The sequence below is a fragment of the Halteromyces radiatus genome (genome assembly GCF_025201355.1).
Source record: "Halteromyces radiatus strain CBS 162.75 chromosome Unknown BX664scaffold_4, whole genome shotgun sequence".
Lineage (NCBI taxonomy): Eukaryota > Fungi > Mucoromycota > Mucoromycetes > Mucorales > Cunninghamellaceae > Halteromyces > Halteromyces radiatus.
The window spans coordinates 2,260,743-2,284,306 of NW_026251690.1; the positions used below are offsets into that span (position 1 = coordinate 2,260,743).

Genomic DNA, 23,564 nt, shown 5'->3' on the forward strand with positions numbered 1-23,564 from the left:
TAAAAAGTTGTACCCTTTGATGGTTTTATATTAATTTACGAACATCACGTTATATATCATCTATTCATCATTATCATCATATAAGAAGTATCATCATATAGGAAGTATCATGAGATTCATTATAGTAAAGCATCATCATCATCATCATCATCATCATCATCATCTATTAATCATGATATCAAAGAACAAAAAAAACACAATAATAATGAATGACAATAAGAGACGAAAGAGGTCACATATATATAAATATATATTTTATAGCTAGATATTCAAAATAGGTCAATCCAAACCAAAACTATATCATTCATTTTGATAAAAGAAAAAGAGACAAAATATTTGAGTTCGGCTACCTTTCCATTGGATGACAAATCGGGGCCTTTTTCCCATATTGGTTTGAAATGTTTGTGTGGTTTCGTCCATCTCGGTTATCTTTTCGTGCAAGAATCAAAAGCGGGCTTTAAAGATACAGTTTTTGTTGTGTTTTCTTTTTTGAAGATATTTTTTTTTCTTTTTTTTCTTTTCTTTTCTTTTTTTTTTTCTTATCTTATTCAATAGAAACTTTTATTTAAATAATATGAACAAATATGATCCAATGGAAGAAGATAGTTCATCATCATCAACATGGACCAATGAAAATGAATCTTTATTAAACAAGCATTCATCTGGTAAAGGGAAAGCGACTCCTTGGCATATCCTTGGACCGATCTTTCTTGTCACTTTTGGTATAGGGTAAAAAAAAAAATACATTATTATTATTATTAGTATTAGTATTATTTATTATTTATTCATAATATTTATGATATATAGTGCATTAATGGCTCCAATGGTACAATTTTATACAGAAATCTTTTGCGATAGGTATGAAACAAATTTTTCATTTATTTCGATAGCTATTGCCAAAACAGGAAGGAGCGGTTACTCATACTTATTTACTTTTTAGGTATTATGATACCGAGACTGATGCTAGTTATGATGTATTCGGTTGGATGATGGGTAACAATAATAGTAGTAATAGTGATACCCTTCCTGATATCAAAGATTGTGCTATTCCTGAAATTCAGCAAATTGTTGCGACGGTTCAAGGTATCCTTATGTTTCTCACTTCTGGAAGTTGTAAGTTTATAGGAAAGAAGTGTATGACAAATGGGATGATTCTTCTCTAGATGTGATGATCAATAACCAATCTCCTTTTATAGCATTATTGGTGGCAGGTTTCTATGGTTCATTATCTGATCGACATGGAAGAAAGGTGGTGTTTCAAATCTTCTCCATTGGTGGTATTCTTACTATGCTTTGTTATATTGCAGCTGCCAAGTCAAACAACCTGATTGGTGTAACCTTGCTTATCTTGGCACCCTTGGTACGCGGTTTCCTGTCAAGTGAACATATCGTTATTGCTGCTATCCAAGCTTATATCTCTGATTGTACTACTCATGAAGCACGGTAAGAAAAAAAAATATGAATCATCATCACGTAATCATATTAACACATCTCTTTCTTTTTTGTCATCATCTTATTAGAACTGTTGCTTTCGGTCGAATGATGGGTGCTACTTATGCTGGTGTGATCTTTGGTAAAAAATCTTAGGATCCAAAAAGGAACAAAATTCATAATTCTTATTCTAATCTTTTTTTCTTCCTTTTCTGGCGTCTGAAAATATCATCTAGGTCCAATGGCTGCAAGTTTGCTTATGGCGGTAAGTTCATCAAAAAAAAAAAAAAAAAAAGATGGATAAAAAGAAAAATTTTGACTGATTTGATCTCTTTCTATTTTGATTTGGTTGATATTGAAATAGAAAACTGGAACAGTGGTATCTCCGTTTTATCTCGCCTTGGTGATCCATTCTATCAATTATCTTTATATTGTGTTTTTCCTACCTGAATCCCTGGATGAACAACTAATGAAGATAACAAGAAGAAATGCAACTGAACAGCCAAAACCCAAGTTCTGGAAAAGGGTGAACATTTTCTCTGGATTTGGTATTTTCTTCAAGGCAAAACCTCATCATATTAGTCGCTTTGCTTTACCCATTCTCGCCACCATTCAATTCTTGACCTCCATCGTCCTTCAGCCTCCTATTTTACTTTATGCTATGTTGGAATTCAAATGGACAGCATATGAAGGTGGTTTATTGGTGAGTATTATGTGTTTGATTCGGTTCACTGTCATCACCATCGCACTGCCTTATTTGAAACGTCGAATGAATACATATTGGACACAACGAGGACATCACAATCACACTATGAATGACCAACAAATAGAAGATTATAAGACACATCATCGTATCCTATTTGATACCTGGATGATTCGCTCTGGATTGGCTGTGGATGTTACATGCTTGATTTTGGCCGCCTTGGCAACCACTGGTAGTTCATTTGCTTTCTCCGTTTTCTTGAATAGTTTCGCTGTTCTGGCTCATCCATGTTTGAAATCTTTGTTTACAACTTTGGTGGACCCTTCTGAAATTGCTGCTTTATTATCTGCTCAAGCTGTGCTGGAATCAATTGCAGGTAATAATATAGATATATATTTATCAGTCGGAAATTCGGAAGTGAATAGAATTAAGAAGACAGAAGAAGAAAAAAAAAAGAATTAGCACGTACAAAATCAATCATCAATGACATTTTTTTCTCTCTCTCTCTCTTAGCCATTATATCACAATCAGGCATCAACCTTATATATAGTGCTTCTGTTAGAACAATGCCAAGTTTATTCCTTTACGTTTGTGCCTCAATTAGCTTTTTAGGGTTTGTATTGGCCTTCCTCATCCATCCCGTCAAAGATCAAAACTCACCATCTACTCCATAGTCATTCTTGTTTATTAGTTATACATTCATTTATATACCATTGTTGTTGTTGTTGTTGTTGTTTTTTTTATTACTTTTATATCTTTTTCTTTCTCTCACCTACAGTAGCACCATTCTAGCCATTCTGTTATTATTTATATTCCTTTCCAGTTATTATTCTTCTTTATCACCATATAGATATATTGATTTATACAAGCGATGTAAATAAATTGAATGATAGTTTTGAATTATTTATATTTAGGTGATGATTAGGATTCCTATTTATTATATTAAAAAAAATCTGATTTTGAGGGAGAAGTGTATGTATGATGATCGAAAACTCAGAACGGAAGCAGCCGTAAAAAAGGAAATCACCAGATAATTATTTTTCTTTTTCTCTTTTATTCGTTTGATTATATAATGAAAGAAAGAAAGAAAGAATTCAATTGATGTCTGAAAGAAAAAAAAAATAGAAGATGAGTATATGATTGATGGGAAAGTAAAAATACATTGAAAGATGATTCCTATGATGATTTGTATGATGGTAATATTGACAACAGACTAGTATGATATGTGTAACATGTGAAATTTGCAGGAAGATTGTTTTTCCTAATATAGGAACAAGTTTGATCAGTGCGTTTTTTTCTTTTTTTTTTTTTTAAGATTGTATTGAAATAAACAAACATTGATGGACTTAAAATTGGAAATTTCTTTATTTTATATAAAAAGGAAAAAAGAAGGAGTAAATCAAAGTGAAAGAGATTTAATGGTATTCTCTAACTTATTCACTTTACGATGCAAGGCTCTTATTTGAACCAAGACATTATCATGAGCAATACTAAGTTCTTTGTCTACTTGAATCAATTGCTCTGCGGTTGTTAAAGGTTTGACCAAAAAGAAGGATTGCAATGATTTCACTACAATATCAATCAGGGTACAATCTGTTTGCAAGTAATTCAATTTGGTTTCCAATCGATCAATGGTGCGGATGATCATCATTTTACTATCCTTTTTTTGTGGATGATGAATACTAGTATTGTCTTTGATGAGAGAAGATAAGGCCATGAAGATGATGTTTGATGTTGCTTTTTCTTAAATAGAAAACATATAAAAAAAATGGGATGAATTGCTTTATGAACCTGGTAGATAAAAAGAGAAAAGAGAAAGAAAGAAAAAGAAAGGATTCGAACAAAATGCCAAAAAGAAGATCATGCATTTTAATATGGAATCCTGTCACATGGTTTGAATTTTTTTTTCTTTTTGGCCATATACTATTGATCATCCGTAAAAAAAAGATAATTCCTATTATATAAGAAATCATTGGCATTTTGTCCTAATGGAGCACTTCATCCTTTACCGAGAAAAAGGTGACAATTCATCTGGGGAATGCCAAGGCCAATTGTTCCCGTCCGCTGTGTAAGTTCCAAAAGAGGGTGCCTGTGCTGTTGAAATTCCGCTTCACAGAGAAAATTTTCTAACGCGCTCAACTTTTTTTTTTCTTCTTCTTCTTCTTCGTTTGTTTCTCATATTTTATCGTTTTATTCATTGACTTACACAATTTACTTATCTTATGAAACGATCTGCATACGAACGACAACTTGCCGAAGATAAAGCAATACTAAGTCGACCGGATCCCGATGCCAAATTACGTCTCCAACGTGCTGACTCGAAACGATCTTCCAAACAACAGCAACAACAACAACAACAACAGCAACAAAAAACCAGTGAAGAAAATAATGCAGAACTCGAAAAGTTAAGGGAACAGATGAGACGTGATGTACAAAATTACAAAAAAGAAATCATTACCTCTGGTATTTATAGTGGTACGGTAACCGTGGAAAATAACGATAATCTTTTTTCTTTTTAACTTACATAAAATTGAATTTCTATATTCTTCTTCTCATTTGATTAGATGACACATATGAATATAGGTAAACAATCAAAACAAAAAAAAAAAATAGTAGAAAATGACATTTACTGTTTTATTATGGTCATTAAATGTTCTTTCTTTTTTGTGTAGGCATATCATTCTTCCCAAACAAATTGCTCGTTATCTCCCTGATAAGAAATACAAGATCTTGTTACAAGAAAAGGAATATCGTCGACTAGGTGTGAACATATCATCAGGATGGCAACATTATATGACCCATCGTAAGTTTTGATAATATAACACTTCTATTCTTTGACTTGAACTTTTTCTATTCATAGAACCCGAACCCAATATCCTCTTGTTAAGACGCAGCTTTGAAGATGCAAAAAGAGTAAAAAAAAAAAAAAAAAAAAAAAAAAAAAAAAAGAATCATTTTCAAGTAAAGTCGTTTATTAATTGGCTTTTTTTTTTTTTTTTTTGGTTCACTAATCTATATATCAATAGTTAGCTGAAGAACGAAAGGAATATCTTCGACAAAAAGAACTCCAGAATAAGAAAGCAGCAGAAGTTGAAGCATCGGGATCGGCCGAAAAGGTGAAGGATCAATCATTGACAACAGAAACATCAAGTGATATCAAAAACACGCGAAGGAAAATAACAAATACCTCAACAACTATGTCTGGTCAAGAGGCACCAGAACAAGGCGACAGTCAAAGCAAATAGGCTATTCATGATGACCCCCCTTTCTTCTACTTTATCTTTATCTTTATTACCCATATGTACATTCTGTTTATAGTTCCATTCTTTATCATTAGTATAGTCTATCCTTATTTTCTTCTTCTTTTTCAAAATAAAAAATTATCACCAGCGGACTTCCAACATCTCTTTTTAACCTTACACGCTCCTTTTTTTTTTTTCTTTTTGGCATGAACTGATTTTTTTTAACCCTTTCTTTCCCTTTCTTCTACTTTTTTCCTTTTTTTTTTTTCTTTTCTTTTTATGTTAGTGTCTCGCGAAAATGACAAATTCACAACATCCACATTCAAAAGATGACATTTTATCATCATTAGGGATACATGATATCATGCAAACCAAAGGTAAAATATTTATGATGAGCATCGTGCACAGATAATCTCACTAATAAAATAAAAATCCTGATTTAGAAATCCAAGATCTGATGATAAAAGCTGCTCAATCCTTAGGCGAACTACCATACAATCATTGTCAATTACAGAAAGTGGAGGAAGAAGAAGACGATATTGACAATGTCTATTCTCCATTAGATATATTGCAATTAGCACCATCCCCGTCAGCAACTTCATCAGCAACTATTGATGATCATAGCCACTGTATCGAAAATGAAAACGACGATATATCAACAACACATTTTCAATCATTAGCAATACAACAGATCAATCAAATGAAATCAACTATATGTAATTCAAATCTGTTACCTGCTGGATTTTACGATACCTATATAACCTCATGCCATATGATGCGAACTATACAGCAACCTCTATGGACTCTTCAAGAAAACCAACCATCATGCATGTCGATGAACTCTCCGTGGCGATTATCCCAGAAAATGAATTTGCTACCCATGATCAATGTACCTACTATTTCAAATGTCAATGAGAATGTTCTCTCTCTTCTGTAAGTTGTATTGATTCTGGATTACCTGAAATAAATTCACACGATTCATTCTTTTTTTTTTTTATTATATTACCTTTTTTTTTTTTTTTTGATTGTTAGTTCTAAAGATCGCGTTCAGTTATGTCCGGAGACAAAAATGGATTTGATCAAGCTCTCTCAATGCTTCTGTACAGACTCTATATATGATACCAAGGTAAAAAAAAAAAAAAAAAAAAAAAAAAAAAAAAAAAAAGGAATCAAAGGGTATTGCTGATCAATATCTAACCGATCTAATTTTTGGATCATCCCAAGACTCCCGATCTACCTATTCCAGCACTTGAATTTGATACCATACAGCCAATCAGACGACTTTACAATGCAACAATCGATGGAAACGTACCTGTACAGCATGAAGAACAACATCAGCAATTAACACATGATGATGACCATGGCTACTTTGATTTTGACGTTATATCATCATATGTGTACGATACAACAATAAATATACCTTCTATCTCATCTAATGACAAAGACGATAACATCAACAAGAACCACAATAGTATCAATTTTGGAGATGACCCTCATATTGGTGCCAAATGTGATGACATCGCTTTTACCACCAAATCCATCCAAACAACTCCAGCCACAGCATTAACATCGACATCGTCAAACCATTTTGATGCACAACAGGAAACTAAAACAGCATATACAACCCCGCCCGTATTTAGTCACTACTGGTCTTCATCATCTACTAAAGCAAAAGTACCTTCATCTGTCCAACCTTGTCCTACTTTACCATCAATATCACCATCAATTTTATCATCAACAGTATCGTCACCCAACTTATCATTTCAACGATCATCATCTACAGTCTCACTAGCCAATTCTCTATTTCAACCATCACGCAATGTATCTTCTCCCGTTCAATCACCACCATCCTGTCTTACCATCAACTTTGGATCGACTACTTCGAAACAAGTACCATTACCAATGTCGTCATCATCATATATCCAAAATGCAAGTGTGGATCCTGTAATTAATGATGAAGAAGATACGATATCTTTCAAGTCTCTCTCTTTGTTTGATGAACGTCCAGTGAATCTGGTAGAGGTAGATTCATATAAAAAAAAATTGGGTCTCCTTTGACTTTTCTTTTTTCTTTTTTCTGCAGGCTGAATCAAATAAAGATATCCAGTGCCATATGAAAGAATCAAGTTCCGAGGATAACAACAGGATCAATAACAGCAACAGTTCAACATTCCATGGAAAAGCGTTGAAGATCACTGAGGATAAACGAGATCATCTACTTCCACAGTATCATAAAGATACAAAGGTAACAAAAAAAAAAAAAAGGGAAATAGATAAAAGGTAGAAACAAAAAAAAAAGCAATAGTAGATCGTCATGAACCCTCACTTTATTTTTTTTTTTAAAAAAAAAAAAAAAAAACTCTTTAATGCATAGACATCCAGTTTTCCAACTAGTGATACTTTACCTGATCATCATCCATCATTGATTGCGGAAAACGTTGTAGCGTCCTCGAAGACATCATCTAACCCAATGGCACCATCAACAGTAACATCAGCAGCAGCAAAAATGGCGCATGACATGACGATAGCATTTCAAGAGGCAAAATCATCTTCATCGGCAAAAACTCCTTTATTTTCTGCTGGGGAGAATTTGATAGACTTTTTGGCAACGCGACAATGGCAACCATCCTCATCTTTCACCATGGTTAATTCTAGTATGTATAAACAAATGATGGTAGTTATTGTCTAAACAACAAAAAAAAAAAAAAGAACTAATGGTCTTGCTTTTTTTGTATGGGGAAGGTGGGTTGCATTCTAACAACAACAAATCAACTAAACGATCATGGTGCGAACTAGACGATCCTCGATACTTGCAATCAAGAAAGAAGGAACAATGGAAATGGGCCAAGAAAAAAACTGGATGATTACACGTACGGTGGATTGTTCTTTTTATGGCGTAGTAGTAGTAATATATATTTTTTTTTATCAATCAGTTTATTTTTAATAAAGAATGTTGATAATACAAATGATAAACAAAAAGAAAAAAAAAGAATGTGATCAATTGATAGGTTTGTATAAGTAGATTATATATATATATACGAAATAGACTAGTTGGAAAAAGGATGAGGAATATCAACAGAGTAATTTATGGAAGTAATAAATAGAGGGGAAGAGTGCAAATGAATGTATAATGAGAAGGGGGGATAAAGTCAAATAAAGAAGGGAGATAAAAAAAAAAAGACGATACATATGATTGAATGGATGGATGCATGAAAAAGTTCTAAGATTCATCCATCCTATCTTGTTCAGTTCCAATAGGCAATTTTGTACCTTCAAATTGTAATGAGCTACATTCCAAAGTAGATAAATTGACCAGTACAATAGTTCCAGATTCTTCAAATGAAGGGACTAATATCACTCGCACCTTTTGCTTATCAGATCCTATTAGAAATGAAAAATTATGAGAAGATGGTGAATAAAATAAAATGAAAAGTGAGCATATATATATATGCTCACTGTTTTTTTTTCCTTCCTTACCTTCTAATATCCGGGTTTCAAATTGAGGTTGATTTCCAATAAAGTAAATATGTGGACATTGGTTAAGAAGAAAAGGATCATGATTTTGGAATGGATGGCACCCTAATAGCAATAATAAAATATCGAAGGTGTAAATAAGTTACAGAGTTTAATAATGTGTTTGCTTACATAAGGTATCTGGTGCTGAAGGTGCCATATGACGCCAAAATAATGTTTCTTCGGCCATCTTCAACCGGTCTATGCCTTCGATATACTTATATATGTCATCTATATTTTGTCCTGATGTACCAAGAAGTCTATCAATAAGAAGATATATATAGTTAGTTCTACTTTTATTTTTATATCCACCTAGTATATACTTACAAAGTATCGTCTAACTTGCACCAATATGGATTTGTCACTGTGTGGAATGAAGATAACTTTTTGGACTGGTCAAATAAGAAGCGTTGTAGTGGTTGTTGAGGTAGATGAATCCCAACAGGGTCATTTCGTCCAGGCATAATATCCACATCTGCAGTCATACATAATTCGTTAACAATATTATCTAGTTGGATCATAGGAGTAGCATCATAAGTAGTGGCATCATAACCATACGTCCTCTACAAATTAAATTTAAAAATAGAAATAAATACCAAATAATTTTACAAAATCCTTCCAAATCAGCATCCAATCTTACTTTCTTGCCATTTTCAGTAATCACAGGAGGAGATATTGAGTTACCAGCAATAATGACACGCGTAATACATGAGTTGCTCTTCTGATCCTATATTTACAAAGGTAAAATGATGAGTGGTTTTGAGAATATTAAATCATTTTTCTTTTCTTTGCACATTTAATCATTACATTTCCACTACCAAGTTCACCAGATATATATTCCGTCAAAAGTTGAAGATTCAAATCATTGTCAGCCTTTGTTCCAATATTAAGCCCTGATAAAATAGCAACATATTTATCCTCTATCAATGGAAAATAAGAAAAAAAAAGTATTAATTCATTCATAGCATCAATATTTATTATCATCAGTGTGTTACGCTCTTTTTTTTTTTTTTAATCAGTATTACCTTTGGTATCATCCACATTAGGTACAGGTAAAGGAGTTTGAGGTGGTAAACCAGGATAACAAACTTCATAAGCTTCAAAAGCACCAGAGGCAGGATCTTCTTTTCCAAGGATACCAACCACCATACCAGTCACCAACATTTCTTTATCCAATCTTGCACCAATCAACTTGACACGTCCAGATTCATCTTCCAAAGATATCACATTGGTTTCTGTCCTATATTTTTCAGGTGTAGGTGGCACAGTGAGATTACTCTACCAATATTGCAAAAAAAAAAAAAAAAAAAGAACGGAGTTAATTAATACATTGTAAGCAAACAAACTCACATAATCAATTCATATTCAATTCCCTGTATATTTTTTAATATTAGACTTACTTCTGCACTAAGATCCCTCAATACGTTGGGTTTCATCTCCATATCAATGTAAACTGTACCAATAATATAACAAACTTCGTTGGTTTGGATATCCAAAGCTTTAGGAATATAAGCTGGTTTCTCTACAAAATAATAATAATAATAATAATAATAATAATAATGATAGTAATAATAGTAGATATATGAGCAATCAGTATATGCAATCTATTTATTCTTGTTTTTGAAACCATATATGTATATATTTTTTTTGTTTACCTGGGTAGGAACCCCATCGCTGTTTTGCAGCTTCCAGAACAATAGGACGAAGATGAAGAAGACGAATAAAATAAATACTGGCATATTGTTTTTGATATGAACCTGTCTTGACAATAAGAGTTTGTTCTAGTTCCGGGACTTTGTCATATTTGGAAACTTTTCGTTCGATCTTAGGGTAAGTTTGCTGAAGATTAGGCGCTGTACAGAATTGATCGCTATATACAATAAAAAAAAAGGTGAGCATGAGTCAATCAAAATGGAAATTCACTACAAACGTATGGTTTATTTGAAAGTACCTATCAGTCATATTGATATATGGTGATATGCAAGGAAGGGAGAATGGGATAGATCTATAGTTTTTCGAAAAGAAAGAAGGAAAACAAAAGCGAATAGGAAACAGAAAAAAAAAAAAAGTCGCGCACGCGTTACAGTTTATTTCAAATACCGTATGTGCTGGTCAAAAAAATACTAAAAAAAAAAAAAAAAAATACTGATTGCTGATATATCATGATTGATTATGATAAAACAATTCGTTATTGATGACATTTTAGTGTCTATTAACTTGAACGAAAGCTGATCTGGCGATTAATTTGATAAAATAGCTTGTAGCTTTTGATGTGAGATTCAAAATACACCATTATAAGAGTCATCATACATATTAATAAGATTCACTGTTTATGTTTTTTGATATCTTTTTTTTTATTATTATTAAAATCATCATTTGAATTAAAACGATATGTAAACGTATGATTCCATTTCATCCTCATTGATATATGTGTCACCAAAGTTCATTACTATAAAAGTAATACGCTCTTCAGAATGCCCCAGTGATACAACTTCGCCATCCCTTAGAACAAGAATAATGTAAGTCAATACAAATCAGTCCACAACTTCAATTTCCTATTAATCTTTGATTCAGAAAAAGCAAGGATTTTTTTTACTAGGAAAATTGGAGCTTATTTCATGCCCAAAGCAGGAACTCCGCGATAAAAAGGGCAGCTGACCCCTTTTTTTTTTCTGTACTTCCTTTTTCCTTTCTCTCTTTCTCTCTTTATCTTTTTTTTTTTTTTTTTTACGTATCATGGATGTGTATGGTTATAGGAAGCAAACTTATAAAGCTGGTCTTGCCAATCAAAGTCATAGTCGATCTTCCTTTGAACAACGTTTTCTACCTACACAAATTTCATTACCATTCCACTCAATCGAATCACCAGTGCAACATGTTTCCAACTTTGATAATAACCTTGTTTATCCACCAACTGCACTAGCACCAAGACCTTTACACCAACAACAGAAAATAGTTTATGGTCAGCGACAAAGGTCTATACGAGGTACTCATACCAGAACACCATCATTTCGCCAAAACAATCTCAGAAACAACAATATCTCAACGACGGGAACAACCACAAATAACAATAATATAGACTCTCCTTATTACTCCAAAGTGATTGAACCCAGTACACCAGACCGATCCTCAACAAGTAGCAGTCTTGTTGGACCCACTACAATGGTTCAGCCCCATGACGTTATTGATTCTATCCACTCCTCTACCACCACTGCTATTAATACCGGTTTCAAACCATGGTCAACTAAGCTAAAACCTTCCCCAGAATCTCTATCGACAAAATCATCAACAACAACATCCACTCTACTATTATCAACGACGATCCATTTGATTAAAACCTTTGAACGCCGTGACCCAAAATTCACCTATCATCAACATCGCAATCCCAAACGCATTTTGACGAAACCTAGTAAACCTGCAAAAAACGATGGTTACGATAATGAGGATCATGATTATATTCTACATGTGAATGATATACTTGGTGAAGATAAGAATCATAGGTATGAAATACAAAAAAAAAAAAAAAAAAAAAAGGATAATATTAATGAAAAAAAACGTGTTAGTTATCGTGTTATAGATCTTCTTGGACAAGGTACCTTTGGGCAAGTGGTGAAATGTGAACATTTGGAGACTGGTAAACTTTGTTCAGTAAAAGTTATCAAAAATAGACCTGCGTTTAGAACACAAAGTTGTATGGAAGTGGAAATTCTCAAACAGGTAAAATATTTAAGTATAGAATGGGGAAAAAGATATTTGTATTCATACGTTTATATATTTATTTTATTTAGTTGAATCAAAAAATGGATGACAAGAATCAACATCATATACTTAGATTGGAAGATACATTCAATCACAAGAATCATTTATGCCTCGTATTTGAACTTTTATCTTTCAACCTGTATGAACTCATCAAACAAAATGGTTTCAAAGGACTTTCTATTCAATTGGTACGGAATATTACAACGCAATTATTGGAAACATTGGTATTTCTTGGAGATGTGATGATCATTCACTGTGATCTCAAGCCTGAAAACATTCTATTGGAAAGGTAACAATAAAGAAACCAAAAATGGACTAGTATTTATTCTGCCTTTATATTCATCTTTGTTTGTTTATTTGTCTGCTAGTGTTGATTCTCCAAAAATCAAGGTGATTGATTTCGGTTCAGCATGCCACAAGGCCAATCCTGGTTATACCTACATTCAATCCCGTTTCTACAGATCTCCAGAAGTTTTACTCAAATGTCGTTATAATCATGCAATCGATATGTGGTCATTAGGGTGTATTGTGGCAGAACTTTTTTTAGGTATACCTTTATTCCCTGGAATAAATGAATATGATCAACTGAATCGTATTATGGACATGCTTGGGTAGGTGGAGTATACTGTAGCTTCTTCATACTGAACCTTTTTTTTTCTTATATACAATTTTTGCAGGCAACCTGCTGCTGATGATCTTGATCGTGGTGGTAATACATTACTTTACTTTGACCGTGAATCTATTGGACACAACAAATATCAGTACAAACGCAAGTCAAGAGAAAAATACAACGAAGATAACAACAAAAAAGAACAACCAAACAGACGATATTTCCAGTATAATTCCTTACAAGACATTATTATGCACGCAAATACATCTTCCAAATCATTGACACCCGGAAGTCAAGCATTCCAGCTAGGTACGGTATATGATTAAAAAAAAAAAAAAAAAGAATGCTCATAATGTTTATTTCTAGTCCTCTTATTGTATTTTTTTTCTTTTACCAAACTATATATAGAAAAGCAAATGCGACAGTGGTTGATAGATTTCTTGTTACGTACTCTCAATCTCAGTCCATTACGAAGGTGGAGTCCTAGAGAAGCTTTACAACATCCTTTCATTACTGGCAAATCTACATCACCACTTCATCCTCTGATTGCAATGAATCCATCGACAACAATATCCAGTCCGCAAACATCAAACATGGTTGATCATAGTATCAAAAATAATGAGAAGGTTCATCCAAGCAAATTTGATGACAATAAAGCAAATCAATACCAGCCCGTAAATGATGAGAAGGAAACAAACTTGCACCAACAACATCATCAGCACTTGCAACAAAGTAAGGACAAGTATCATCAGCAACAGTATCATCATCAACAGTTACTACAGCAGCAGCATCTTCAACAGCAACAACAACAACAACAGCAACAGCAAGAACATAAAAAGCAAAGTCAGCATGTGAAGGAAGAAAAGACTCTCAACCGCACGTGTCAACAACGAGTAGAATCTTTCGAGACATCTCCATTACTTGATTTCGCCAAAGATCAACCACAACGTCAATCTCGTCATCATCGATCACATTCACTTTATTCATCAAGAATGTCTCAACCATTGAAATCAATACTGAAAGAAAATCAAAACAATGATCCATCGTCTTTATCGCTAGAGGTTCAAAGTCTACTACCGAAACCATTGCAGAACGCCGCGAACGACGAAGACGACATGCGAAATCAGTTGGAAACGATATCGGTCTAGTTATACCTAGAGCATCTGGATCCACTATACAGTACAATAACGATAACAGCGTCACCAATACGTTTGCTCTTGCTGGAAGTAGAAAGTACGATCAACAAGAACAACATCAGCTTCAGAAAGTACCAAACCCAACCGTATCTTTTGCTATCGGTCCATCAAAATTTACCAAATCCACCGCCACTTCCACTGCTGTTCCCTCTGGATCGTTTATTACTTCATTTCCTTCAACATCCAATACTTCTACAACAGCATCAGGAATACCATCTCAATCAGGTGAAATGTCATTATCAATCCCAAGACTAGCAACAAACCAAACTTATGGCAACTCCTCTTATGATACATCGTCATCTTTGATTTCCGCGTTGCCCATCAAATACCGTGCCAACAGACAACACAAGCACTGAACCAGAGACGTTGATTTTTATCTTTGAAGGGAATGTTTCAAAAGTTACTGTTTTATACCATAGTTTTGTGTATTTAAATATATGTCGATATTATCGTTAGTATTCATGTGTTTATCTCTGATCGAAGAGGACTGGATTAAAAATAAAGTTTTTTTTTTTTTTTTTTTTTTAATATTGTTTATACTTTTATTCTATTTCAAAATTTGTAGGCGACTCATGTAGAATTTGATAGATGAATGATGCATAATGATTCTCTCAACCAAGACTTCTTACAAGCTCGTATCCATCAACTTTGAAGCATGTTTAAGTTTCACACGTCTTTCCATATTTTATTCAAATGAGCTAGACTTGTATTTATTACTCAAAAAAAAAAAAAAAAAGTAGTTCCCAACAGAGCACTAAAGCGTTTATTCATAAAAAAAAAAAAGGCATATAGAGATAGGCATAAAAATGTGCATTAAAAAGATCATAAGAATCATAAAGTTTCAAAAAAGAAAAAAAAGATATCATAAGGTAAACCAATGGGATGATGGATGACAATATCTAACTAGAAGAGGAAAAAAAAAATTTAATAGTAAAAAAAAAAAAAAAAAAAAAAAAAAAAAAAAAAAAAAGTGACTGAAATCAATGAGGTCTTGCTTGTTTTTTTTCGACGATTAATTCCCTTAACCATTTGACTTCCCTTTCTAATTCATGTACCCGAGTTTGAAGTTGTTGAGCGTGTTGTGTCATCTCTTCCGCGGTGCGCCGAAGGGCCTGTTCACGAAGCTTCTTCTTGATCCTGAATCTTGCACTGGCTTCAGTATTGCGTCGTCGTTTGTCTTTGACATAAAGTGCCTGCTGATCATTGGTATCTTTCCCTTCGTCGTCGTCATATGGTATGTCGATACTGACGCATGATGATGATTGTGCTGTGGCCTTGCCTTTGTTTTTTCGATTGCTGGTTGAGCGCCTTGGAGGATGCTGTAATCGTGATGATGAGCTACCTGGCATGGTTGATTTAGTGTCAACTGCTGTAATGGTGGAATACGAAGACGATGTTGATGATGGTGATGATGCAACCGCTCCTGGAGAAGGTAAAGGCACAGAAGTTACAATAGGTAATGATGATAAAATGGAAGACGATGCAGGAGACAGAGATGATGATGCTGGTGATAATGATGGTGATGATAACGACGATAATGGTGAAGTTGATATGGTAATGGTGTTGGTGGCCGAGAGTTGATGATTGGATGGGCTGTCATTTCCAAGTTGTTTCAACCGTTGATCCACTATATTCATCATTGACAAGAAGTGGTCATATTGCTTTTTTTCCAAAGAAGATGATCTGTTATGATGGTCAAAGGAAGGCATTGGGGTCGTATGTCCGTTGATTGAAGATTCTGAAAGCTTTTTATTGTTCTCTGTATTTATGGGTGTACGATGCTGTCGATAAGGACGTTGATATAAATCATATAGTGCGGATACATCTAAATCAAAAAAAAAAAAAAAGAACCGGGAATGATAAGAAAAGTCAGTATAACTATGTGGGTCATCTTACCTTGATGATTTTCCAAAGAAAGCAAGTCGTTGGTAGTATCACTAGTGGAACCAATTGTTTGAGAGGAAGATGAAGATTGGAATAATTGACCAGAATACGACATGGTTGTTGGTGTAGATGAGGATGCAGTCAAGAAAAATGGAGAAGAGAGATGATTTTGATCGCGATGATGATGATGATGATTTGACGCCATTTCAGCGGTACTAGTATCTTGTTGCGGTGGTGTATCACTAATGCCATTTATCTCAAAATGGGCTTTTGAGAAAATATCCAGTTCCCTGCTAATATCTATATCAGGTGGGATACCTTTCATAATCTAATCATACAAATAATTGAATAATCTAATGGATAAAAATAATAAAAATCAATAATAGGTGTAAATAGAAAAAAAAAAAAAAAAAGAATACAAGAAAGAAAGACAAGAAAGAAAGAAAAACGAAAAAAAGGCAATCTTGTTCGCCATATATGATGATTATTTTAAATCTCCGTACAGCGATCCTCGGTTTGCTGTCAAGAAGATGCCGAATCATTTTATGAGAAAAGAAAGATAAATGTTTATATTCAAATACATAAAAAATAATGATTACAAGGTATATTAACCTAGTAATAATAATCATGCATTTACTGTTCCCAAAAAAAAAAATGAAAATAGATTTGTATTTGACGTATTCTTGTACTATTTGACCTTTTTTTTTTTTTTGTTTAATAAAAAGGAATGGTGCCATTTATTGCATAAAACGATGAAAAAGTACACCATATGATTATCCAGTAGTTAACAGAGTTTATATATTTGGTGATTGTTGTTTATGCAAAAGCCATCCCAAAAAGTGGGTGACGATATCTGCGATGCCAATCACGCCATCTTCAAACCAAATTCAGCTAGTCACATATACGCGCACGCACTCTATACCATACAAAACTAATATTAGTTGTAGACAATAAGATATATACATTTATTGAAAAATAAGATAAATTTTTGCAAAGACAAAAAAAAAAAAAAGAAAAGACAATATAAACAGAATTGTAGATGGTGAGGGGTAAAATAACTAGTATGACTAAAGTATGATGAAGGTAAAATAAACAAGGAAGGAGGAATAGTATTATTTAAAAAAAAAAAAAAAAAAAAAAGACAGATAGAGAATCCAATCATCAATGTACACCATAATCCCAAATACGAACATCACCATCATCAGAAGTAGAAACAATCTTGGTATCACTAAGAGCAATAGCTGTCACGGGTCCATTATGGCCTTCTAAAGCATGCATACATCGTCCACTATCCATATCCCAAACGCGGATGGTTTTATCATGAGAACCAGAAACGACACGTAAAGTATCATAAGCTAATCCCCACACACCTTCGACATGACCAAAGAGAGTTCGTACGCAAGCACCAGTTTTCAAATTCCATTGTTTGACTGTATTATCCAAAGATCCTGTCATAATGATTGGTGTATCTGATAATTCAGCAGGTGGTACTGTTCCTGATTTTTCGTTATCATTTCTTCGGGATTGTCTATTTATGGTTGTTGATGATGGTATATAAGTATTTGTTGTTGTTGTCGAAGATGATGTTTCACACCCAGGTCGAAATCCATTTGTTGTTCTACGTTCATTAGTATCGATAGCCACTTCTTCTTCCAATAATCGGTGAGTAAATCCTTTAGGACTTGGTAGAGCGATTTGTACTTGACCCACATGACCTCTGAATTCACGAATACACGTACGACTGGTAAGATCCCAAAGACGCACAGTTGAATCATCACTACCAGACACCAACATATCTTGTTGACATAATCGTACAGAGTTGACCCATTCAGTATGACCTGTTAAAGTGCAGCATTCACCGGCTTGAAAATTCCACACCCGAATAGTATAATCTGTTGATCCACTGGCCATTAAACGACAATCAAAGTGTAAACTAAGGACACCACCAGTATGACCTTCCAATGTTCGAATACACTCACCAGAATGCCAATTCCAGATTTTGAGAGTATTATCCATAGCACCTGTAACCAATTTGGCTTCATCGAATTGTAAAGCACGGACACAGCGAGTATGACCTTTGAGTACCCGTATCAAATCCCCAGTTTCCAAATTCCAAATTCGAATTGTCTTGTCATAAGAGCCTGTCATCACAATATTACTTGAATCGCAAAATTGGACACACATCACGCCATCGGTGTGACCAGTAAGACGCCGTACACTATACTTGTTGTTACGCCAATTACGTTCCACCATGAGTCTTTCACTGTAAACTTCCTTCCAAGGTCGTCGTCTAATAATAACTCCTGGTTGTGTAGATGATGATGGTGGTTTCAAAGAGTTATCATTAGTAAAGGAATCAAATGATGATGTGCTATTCACTTTCGGTCGTTTATTGTTGTTGTTATTATTGTTATTTGTTGCTTGTATTTCATCTTCTTGACTAGTCGAAGGCCCACAAGCTGTACGAAGAGGGGAGTCCATTGATTGTTGTTGTTGTTGTTGTTGAAAGGCAGTAGCGAGAGATCGTTTTCGTACAATTTGTCGTTTTTTGTCTAGTAAAGGTAAACCCCAACCACACTTTGTACATTTCTTATCAATATGTTGTTCACACATACGGTGCCATAAAGCATCATCGTCAGCCAAGGAACGCCATGATTGTGAGACTTGAGCAGCATGACAAAGAGATTTTGCATCCATATAAGAGAAGATTTGTAAGGAAACTTCATGAGGTAAAATGGAGACAAAATCGATACGTAGTAGAGGTTTGATTTCATCATGTAAAAAGGAAAGTTGAGGCATGCAACAAGTCGAGAGTAAACCTTTCAAAATAAGCATTCTTTGATCAGAAGGTGCAGCAGAGAATAATGACCAAATATGAGTGATAGCTGCTCGATCGTTAGTACCAAATTGTTCCATTTGCTAATATTTTTTTTAAAAAAAAAGAAGAAGAAGAAAACAGTTTAAATTTCATACTCTAACGATATATATTAAAATATAAAATCTACCTTTTGAACTTGATTAAAGTCAAATGCATCAGGCATACGTTTCTTGATCAAATCTGGTCTATGACGATAACATAGTTTTCTGTTGTTGGAAACTTGAGGTGGTATATGTCGAGATAAAAAGTCATGAATAGAAGGTACGTCATTATCTTTATCTTTCAATGGTTTTTCCTCATTATTTGTTTTTTGTTGTGATGACTTCATCTTTTACAAAAAAAAAAAAAAAAAAAAGATGAAAGATAGACAAGAAGAAGAAGAAGAAAAAGAAGAAGAAAAAAAAGAAAAAATGGAAATTTTTCTTTGAGAAAAAACATTGGATCCGATTTTTTGTCGTATTCGGAACTTCAACTTCCCACTTAGGCGAGTGCCCAACTAGTAGTTTTGCCTGTTAGATTTGAAAAAAAAATGCTAGAGACCTAAGAGAAAGAAAAAAAAAGCAGTTGTACAACGCAACACAGAGAGTAAACATACAAAGCAGAAACTTGATCACCCAACATCATAAAAAGAAGAAAAAAAAATTTTTGTATTGGAAGTAAAGATTCCGCCTCCAATTCTCTTTACTTTTTTGGTTTTTAAAGATCAATGTTGGACAAACACATGGCACACTCTTGGAAGTTGGTTTTTTTTTGTATTAACTATCATTTTATTTATGATCTTTATTATATAGTATCATTGTTTTTATTTTATAATATTACTTTTAATTGAATGTAACCTTATAATTTTGTAACCATGAAAAACATCAAGTTTTAACATAAATCAGGTACACTTACTTTACCAAAAATTATAGTAAATTCAAAGTTCAAACTCCATTCAACATGTTTTGAGTAAGTTTGGTGGTCATCATGAACTACTTATTACTGCTGCAGTGAACGGACTTTTTTTTTTTTCTGTTGTTGTGTTTTTTTTTTTTTTTCTATTTTATTTTTTATTTTATTTTATTTTATTTTATTTTCTTTCTTTTTCCTTTTTTTTTTTTTTTTTTTCTCTCTTGGCATTTGTTTTACCATGACCTTGACATCCAAGGAAAGGGTAGATAAACCAATGGATCATCACTTTGCTATACGAAAAATATCTTCAGAGGACGATGTTGGAATTATACCTTATACACCTAATGTTGTTTCAGTTTATGCGGATTCCATTCGTCGCCAACGTTCTGATAGTTTTGTTCACTCTTATAACAACAACAATAGAATAACAGGGACAACGAAAATAGCAACAGCAAAAACAACAACAGCAAAAACAACGACAACGAAAACAACAACAAATACAACTTTACAAACTCGTACACTTTCCATACGTAGACCAATTCATATAGACTTGAAACACGAAGAAGTTGACTCTGAAGACGATCAAGAAAAACAAACTGTATACCTCGACTATAACAACAATATCACTAGATCTCGAAGTAATAGCAATAATACCAACAACAGCTTCCAAAATTCTGTAGGCAATTCTCTTCATATTAATACCAGTTTGTCTACTCCTGGAAATACCAACAAAAATGATACTGGCGCCATCTTGGAAGGTGTACTAATTCGACGGGCAATTCGACCTAGTTCTCATCTTACTCAACAACAAGCCAATAAAGAAGACTCATTATCATCATCACCGAAAGACGGTCTCAACCTTTCTTCCCCTTCATCAAGTGCATCTTCTCCTTCATCTATGACAGAAACTGTTACCCCTTCTGTTTTACCTTCTTCATCTACATCTACTCCAATCTCAATACCTGATAGTTCTATACCATGGCAGCCACCTTCACTCACCATACCAACACATAACAATACCAACAATACCGCTATCTCCTCTTTGGATAACGAGAATACTATGTCATCTGTTGTCTCCAAGCTGATACCAAGAAAGGAAAAACAGATGGATGATTACACTAAACATCCTTCTTTATTCAAACGATTGGCTCATATTCATCATCACAACCATTATGGGCCCAAATTATACCGCGATGATCATCTTTACGAAAATATGTTGATGTCACCATCAAATACTACATCTATAGATCAAGATACGGAATTGTAAGCTTTTAATTTGTTTATTTTATTTTTTTGAAAAAAAAAAAAGAAATAATTTGAATGGATTCTCATTTGTTTATTTATTTGTAGAGATAGATACGGTTTTCAGAAAGCAACACAATGGATTTCACTTCAGACATATCACGACTTTGAAAAGTATTATCAACCTATATTGGAAAGAAGACAGTTAAGATGGCAACAACTCTTGGATGATTATGATTCAAAATTTCCAGATCGATGTACTCAAGGTAAAAGAAGAAGAAAAATAAAATAAAATAAAAAAAGTAATAATAAAGGGGGAAGGAGAGAAAAAAAAAATAAACTTCTTTTTTTTTTCCTTCAAGGGAAAGGGGGGGAAAATGGAATAAAAACAAAGATGGATACTAACCTGTTCTATGAATTTAGTGAAACGATACATTCGAAAAGGGGTACCATCTCCTTTAAGAGGTCGTGTTTGGTTCCACTATAGCGGTGCTGAAGCAAAAATGGACGGCAACCCTGGGGTATATCAAAAATTCTTGAAACGAGCACAAGAAATGGGTGATGAAAACGAATTTGCTGATCTGATTGAACGTGACCTTCATCGTACATTTCCCGACAATATCCAATTTAGCAAAGCAGCAGCAGAGGCATTAGCAACAACATCAACAACAATGACAAAACCGCCAGCAATCGATGTATTACGACGTGTTTTATCAGCATTCTCGGTATATTGTCCATCAGTAGGTTACTGTCAATCATTGAATTATTTGGTAGGCATGCTTTTATTATTTTTGAAGGAAGAAGAAACATTCTGGTGTTTGGTGACGATAGCCCAAAGTATTCTACCTGCTGGCGTCTATGATGTGACTATGGAAGGTGCAAGTATTGATCAAGCTGTACTGATGATGTTACTTTATGAACGAATGCCTCAATTATGGTATAAGATGACTCCCAAGACTTTTTGGGAAGCTGAAGCTGATGGTGTCTCTATGCCAACTATTACTCTGGTAACAAGTCATTGGTTCCTCACCCTTTTCATCAATATTTTACCAACTGAAGTAAAAAAAAAAAAAAAAAAAAAAAATCGTATCTTCGTAATCTCACCATTTATTTATATTTCTTTCTCTCATTATTATTAGACTGTGCTTCGTGTATGGGATTGTTTCTTTTAGTAAGTATTTCGAATGATATCATTAAAACCCGGTTACTTATTATTATTATTGTTATTATTTATAGTGAAGGATCTAGTGTCCTGTTTCGCATTGCATTGACTATATTTAAAATGGTAGAACCAGTGATTGATGGAGTGGATGATCCATTGGAATTATTTCAAATTATTCAGGTAACGCTTGAAGCAAATCTATTACACTCCTCTGTTTTACTGAATTTATTTGATATAACTACTAGAACTTCCCAAAACGGTTGATTGATTGTCAAAGTTTGATGGATGTAAGTCATATTTTGAAGAATTGTAGAAAAGGATAACGATTTATTTACTTTTATTATCTAATTAATAGAATGCATTCAGACGGTATGGGACTTTGGTGGATATTAGCAATGAGGATTTGGACCGAAGACGTGAAATTTGTAGAGATCTTCGAAAAACAAGGCGAACTATGACTCCAGATGAATTGACAGCAAGTAGAAATAAAGGGGATACTTCTTTTCGCAAAAAATGGAAACTCACGTTGCATCCTTCTTCATCAACAACACATCATCTCGGTGGATCATCAAGAAAATAGACAATCATACCCAGTCTTCCTTTAGTTTACTCAATTTATTATACCCCCTTTTAATTGTACCTTGGTTTAGTTTAGTTTTTATTTTAATAGAATACATCTTATGATATCTTTTTGTTTTTGATTATTATTTTTTTTTATATCAACACGTATATCTAATCTCCTCCAATTCTGACAAATCTCAATAAAAACTTCTAGCTTTTTTTTTCAGTAAATATTTTTATCTTGTTTCCATTTTATATAGTGCTCATTTGATTAAGCGGTTAATAATAGGTTGATCCATTATCTCGGAAATAATCGTTGATAACACAGTGCAAATATATCTTCAGAAGCCTATTTATACTTGGGTGCTTCATGCAGAGGAGTTCAAATATGATGACAGTAAAAGATGATATGGAAATATATTGATATTCTACTAACGTTCATCATTTCATCGATTTTGGATGGGAATATCAGCTATGCCTTTAAATTCAAAA

The 23,564-nt window shown here is 33.6% G+C and overlaps 10 protein-coding genes across 10 annotated transcripts; 6 read left to right on the forward strand and 4 right to left on the reverse strand.

Moving 5' to 3' along the window:
• Positions 1-485: 485 nt before the first annotated feature.
• On the forward strand, positions 486-3,037 carry BX664DRAFT_333294 (major facilitator superfamily domain-containing protein). The gene is made up of 8 exons (XM_051545489.1): positions 486-729; positions 808-858; positions 941-1,113; positions 1,197-1,443; positions 1,521-1,573; positions 1,668-1,696; positions 1,796-2,510; positions 2,648-3,037. The coding sequence occupies exons 1-8, from the start codon at positions 575-577 to the stop codon at positions 2,806-2,808; spliced, it is 1,584 nt and encodes a 527-aa protein (XP_051400385.1). The 5' UTR covers positions 486-574; the 3' UTR covers positions 2,809-3,037.
• Positions 3,038-3,228: 191 nt separating this feature from the next.
• Positions 3,229-3,851, reverse strand: BX664DRAFT_349930 (uncharacterized protein; the record flags this gene model as incomplete). The annotated part of the gene is made up of 2 exons (XM_051547617.1): positions 3,229-3,239; positions 3,581-3,851. 2 exons carry the CDS (start codon positions 3,849-3,851, stop codon positions 3,229-3,231), a joined length of 282 nt encoding a protein of 93 aa, XP_051400386.1.
• Positions 3,852-3,968: 117 nt separating this feature from the next.
• Positions 3,969-5,536, forward strand: BX664DRAFT_136553 (regulatory subunit of cyclin-dependent kinase). Its single transcript, XM_051539831.1, has 5 exons — positions 3,969-4,606; positions 4,699-4,717; positions 4,807-4,937; positions 4,995-5,047; positions 5,161-5,536. The coding sequence occupies exons 1-5, from the start codon at positions 4,357-4,359 to the stop codon at positions 5,377-5,379; spliced, it is 672 nt and encodes a 223-aa protein (XP_051400387.1). The 5' UTR covers positions 3,969-4,356; the 3' UTR covers positions 5,380-5,536.
• Positions 5,537-5,634: 98 nt separating this feature from the next.
• BX664DRAFT_333301 (uncharacterized protein) lies at positions 5,635-8,346 on the forward strand. Its single transcript, XM_051545490.1, has 7 exons — positions 5,635-5,753; positions 5,820-6,309; positions 6,409-6,502; positions 6,601-7,398; positions 7,460-7,621; positions 7,751-8,030; positions 8,119-8,346. The coding sequence occupies exons 1-7, from the start codon at positions 5,675-5,677 to the stop codon at positions 8,238-8,240; spliced, it is 2,025 nt and encodes a 674-aa protein (XP_051400388.1). The 5' UTR covers positions 5,635-5,674; the 3' UTR covers positions 8,241-8,346.
• On the reverse strand, positions 8,332-10,919 carry BX664DRAFT_359092 (DNA polymerase alpha/epsilon subunit B-domain-containing protein). The gene is made up of 10 exons (XM_051548072.1): positions 10,841-10,919; positions 10,545-10,759; positions 10,290-10,411; positions 9,915-10,167; positions 9,697-9,809; positions 9,530-9,616; positions 9,217-9,452; positions 9,022-9,149; positions 8,854-8,955; positions 8,332-8,757 (listed from the first exon to the last, which is right to left on the reverse strand). Exons 1-10 carry the CDS (start codon positions 10,849-10,851, stop codon positions 8,597-8,599), a joined length of 1,428 nt encoding a protein of 475 aa, XP_051400389.1. The 5' UTR covers positions 10,852-10,919; the 3' UTR covers positions 8,332-8,596.
• A 685-nt stretch (positions 10,920-11,604) lies between these two features.
• BX664DRAFT_136644 (kinase-like domain-containing protein) lies at positions 11,605-14,630 on the forward strand. The gene is made up of 6 exons (XM_051539832.1): positions 11,605-12,389; positions 12,453-12,606; positions 12,678-12,937; positions 13,017-13,259; positions 13,326-13,567; positions 13,667-14,630. Exons 1-6 carry the CDS (start codon positions 11,626-11,628, stop codon positions 14,404-14,406), a joined length of 2,403 nt encoding a protein of 800 aa, XP_051400390.1. The 5' UTR covers positions 11,605-11,625; the 3' UTR covers positions 14,407-14,630.
• An 804-nt stretch (positions 14,631-15,434) lies between these two features.
• BX664DRAFT_349934 (uncharacterized protein) lies at positions 15,435-16,663 on the reverse strand (the record flags this gene model as incomplete). Its single annotated transcript, XM_051547618.1, has 2 exons — positions 15,435-16,279; positions 16,351-16,663. The coding sequence occupies 2 exons, from the start codon at positions 16,661-16,663 to the stop codon at positions 15,435-15,437; spliced, it is 1,158 nt and encodes a 385-aa protein (XP_051400391.1).
• An 815-nt stretch (positions 16,664-17,478) lies between these two features.
• Positions 17,479-19,558, reverse strand: BX664DRAFT_333311 (quinon protein alcohol dehydrogenase-like superfamily). The gene is made up of 2 exons (XM_051545491.1): positions 19,344-19,558; positions 17,479-19,257 (listed from the first exon to the last, which is right to left on the reverse strand). The coding sequence occupies exons 1-2, from the start codon at positions 19,542-19,544 to the stop codon at positions 17,500-17,502; spliced, it is 1,959 nt and encodes a 652-aa protein (XP_051400392.1). The 5' UTR covers positions 19,545-19,558; the 3' UTR covers positions 17,479-17,499.
• Positions 19,559-20,313: 755 nt separating this feature from the next.
• On the forward strand, positions 20,314-21,535 carry BX664DRAFT_136703 (uncharacterized protein). The gene has a single exon (XM_051539833.1). The coding sequence runs from the start codon at positions 20,346-20,348 to the stop codon at positions 21,372-21,374; it is 1,029 nt and encodes a 342-aa protein (XP_051400393.1). The 5' UTR covers positions 20,314-20,345; the 3' UTR covers positions 21,375-21,535.
• Positions 21,456-22,521, forward strand: BX664DRAFT_263011 (rab-GTPase-TBC domain-containing protein; the record flags this gene model as incomplete). The annotated part of the gene is made up of 3 exons (XM_051540749.1): positions 21,456-21,615; positions 21,773-22,407; positions 22,489-22,521. Coding segments are annotated over 3 exons (828 nt in total), but the record flags the coding sequence as incomplete, so codon positions are not given.
• Positions 22,522-23,564: the final 1,043 nt, after the last annotated feature.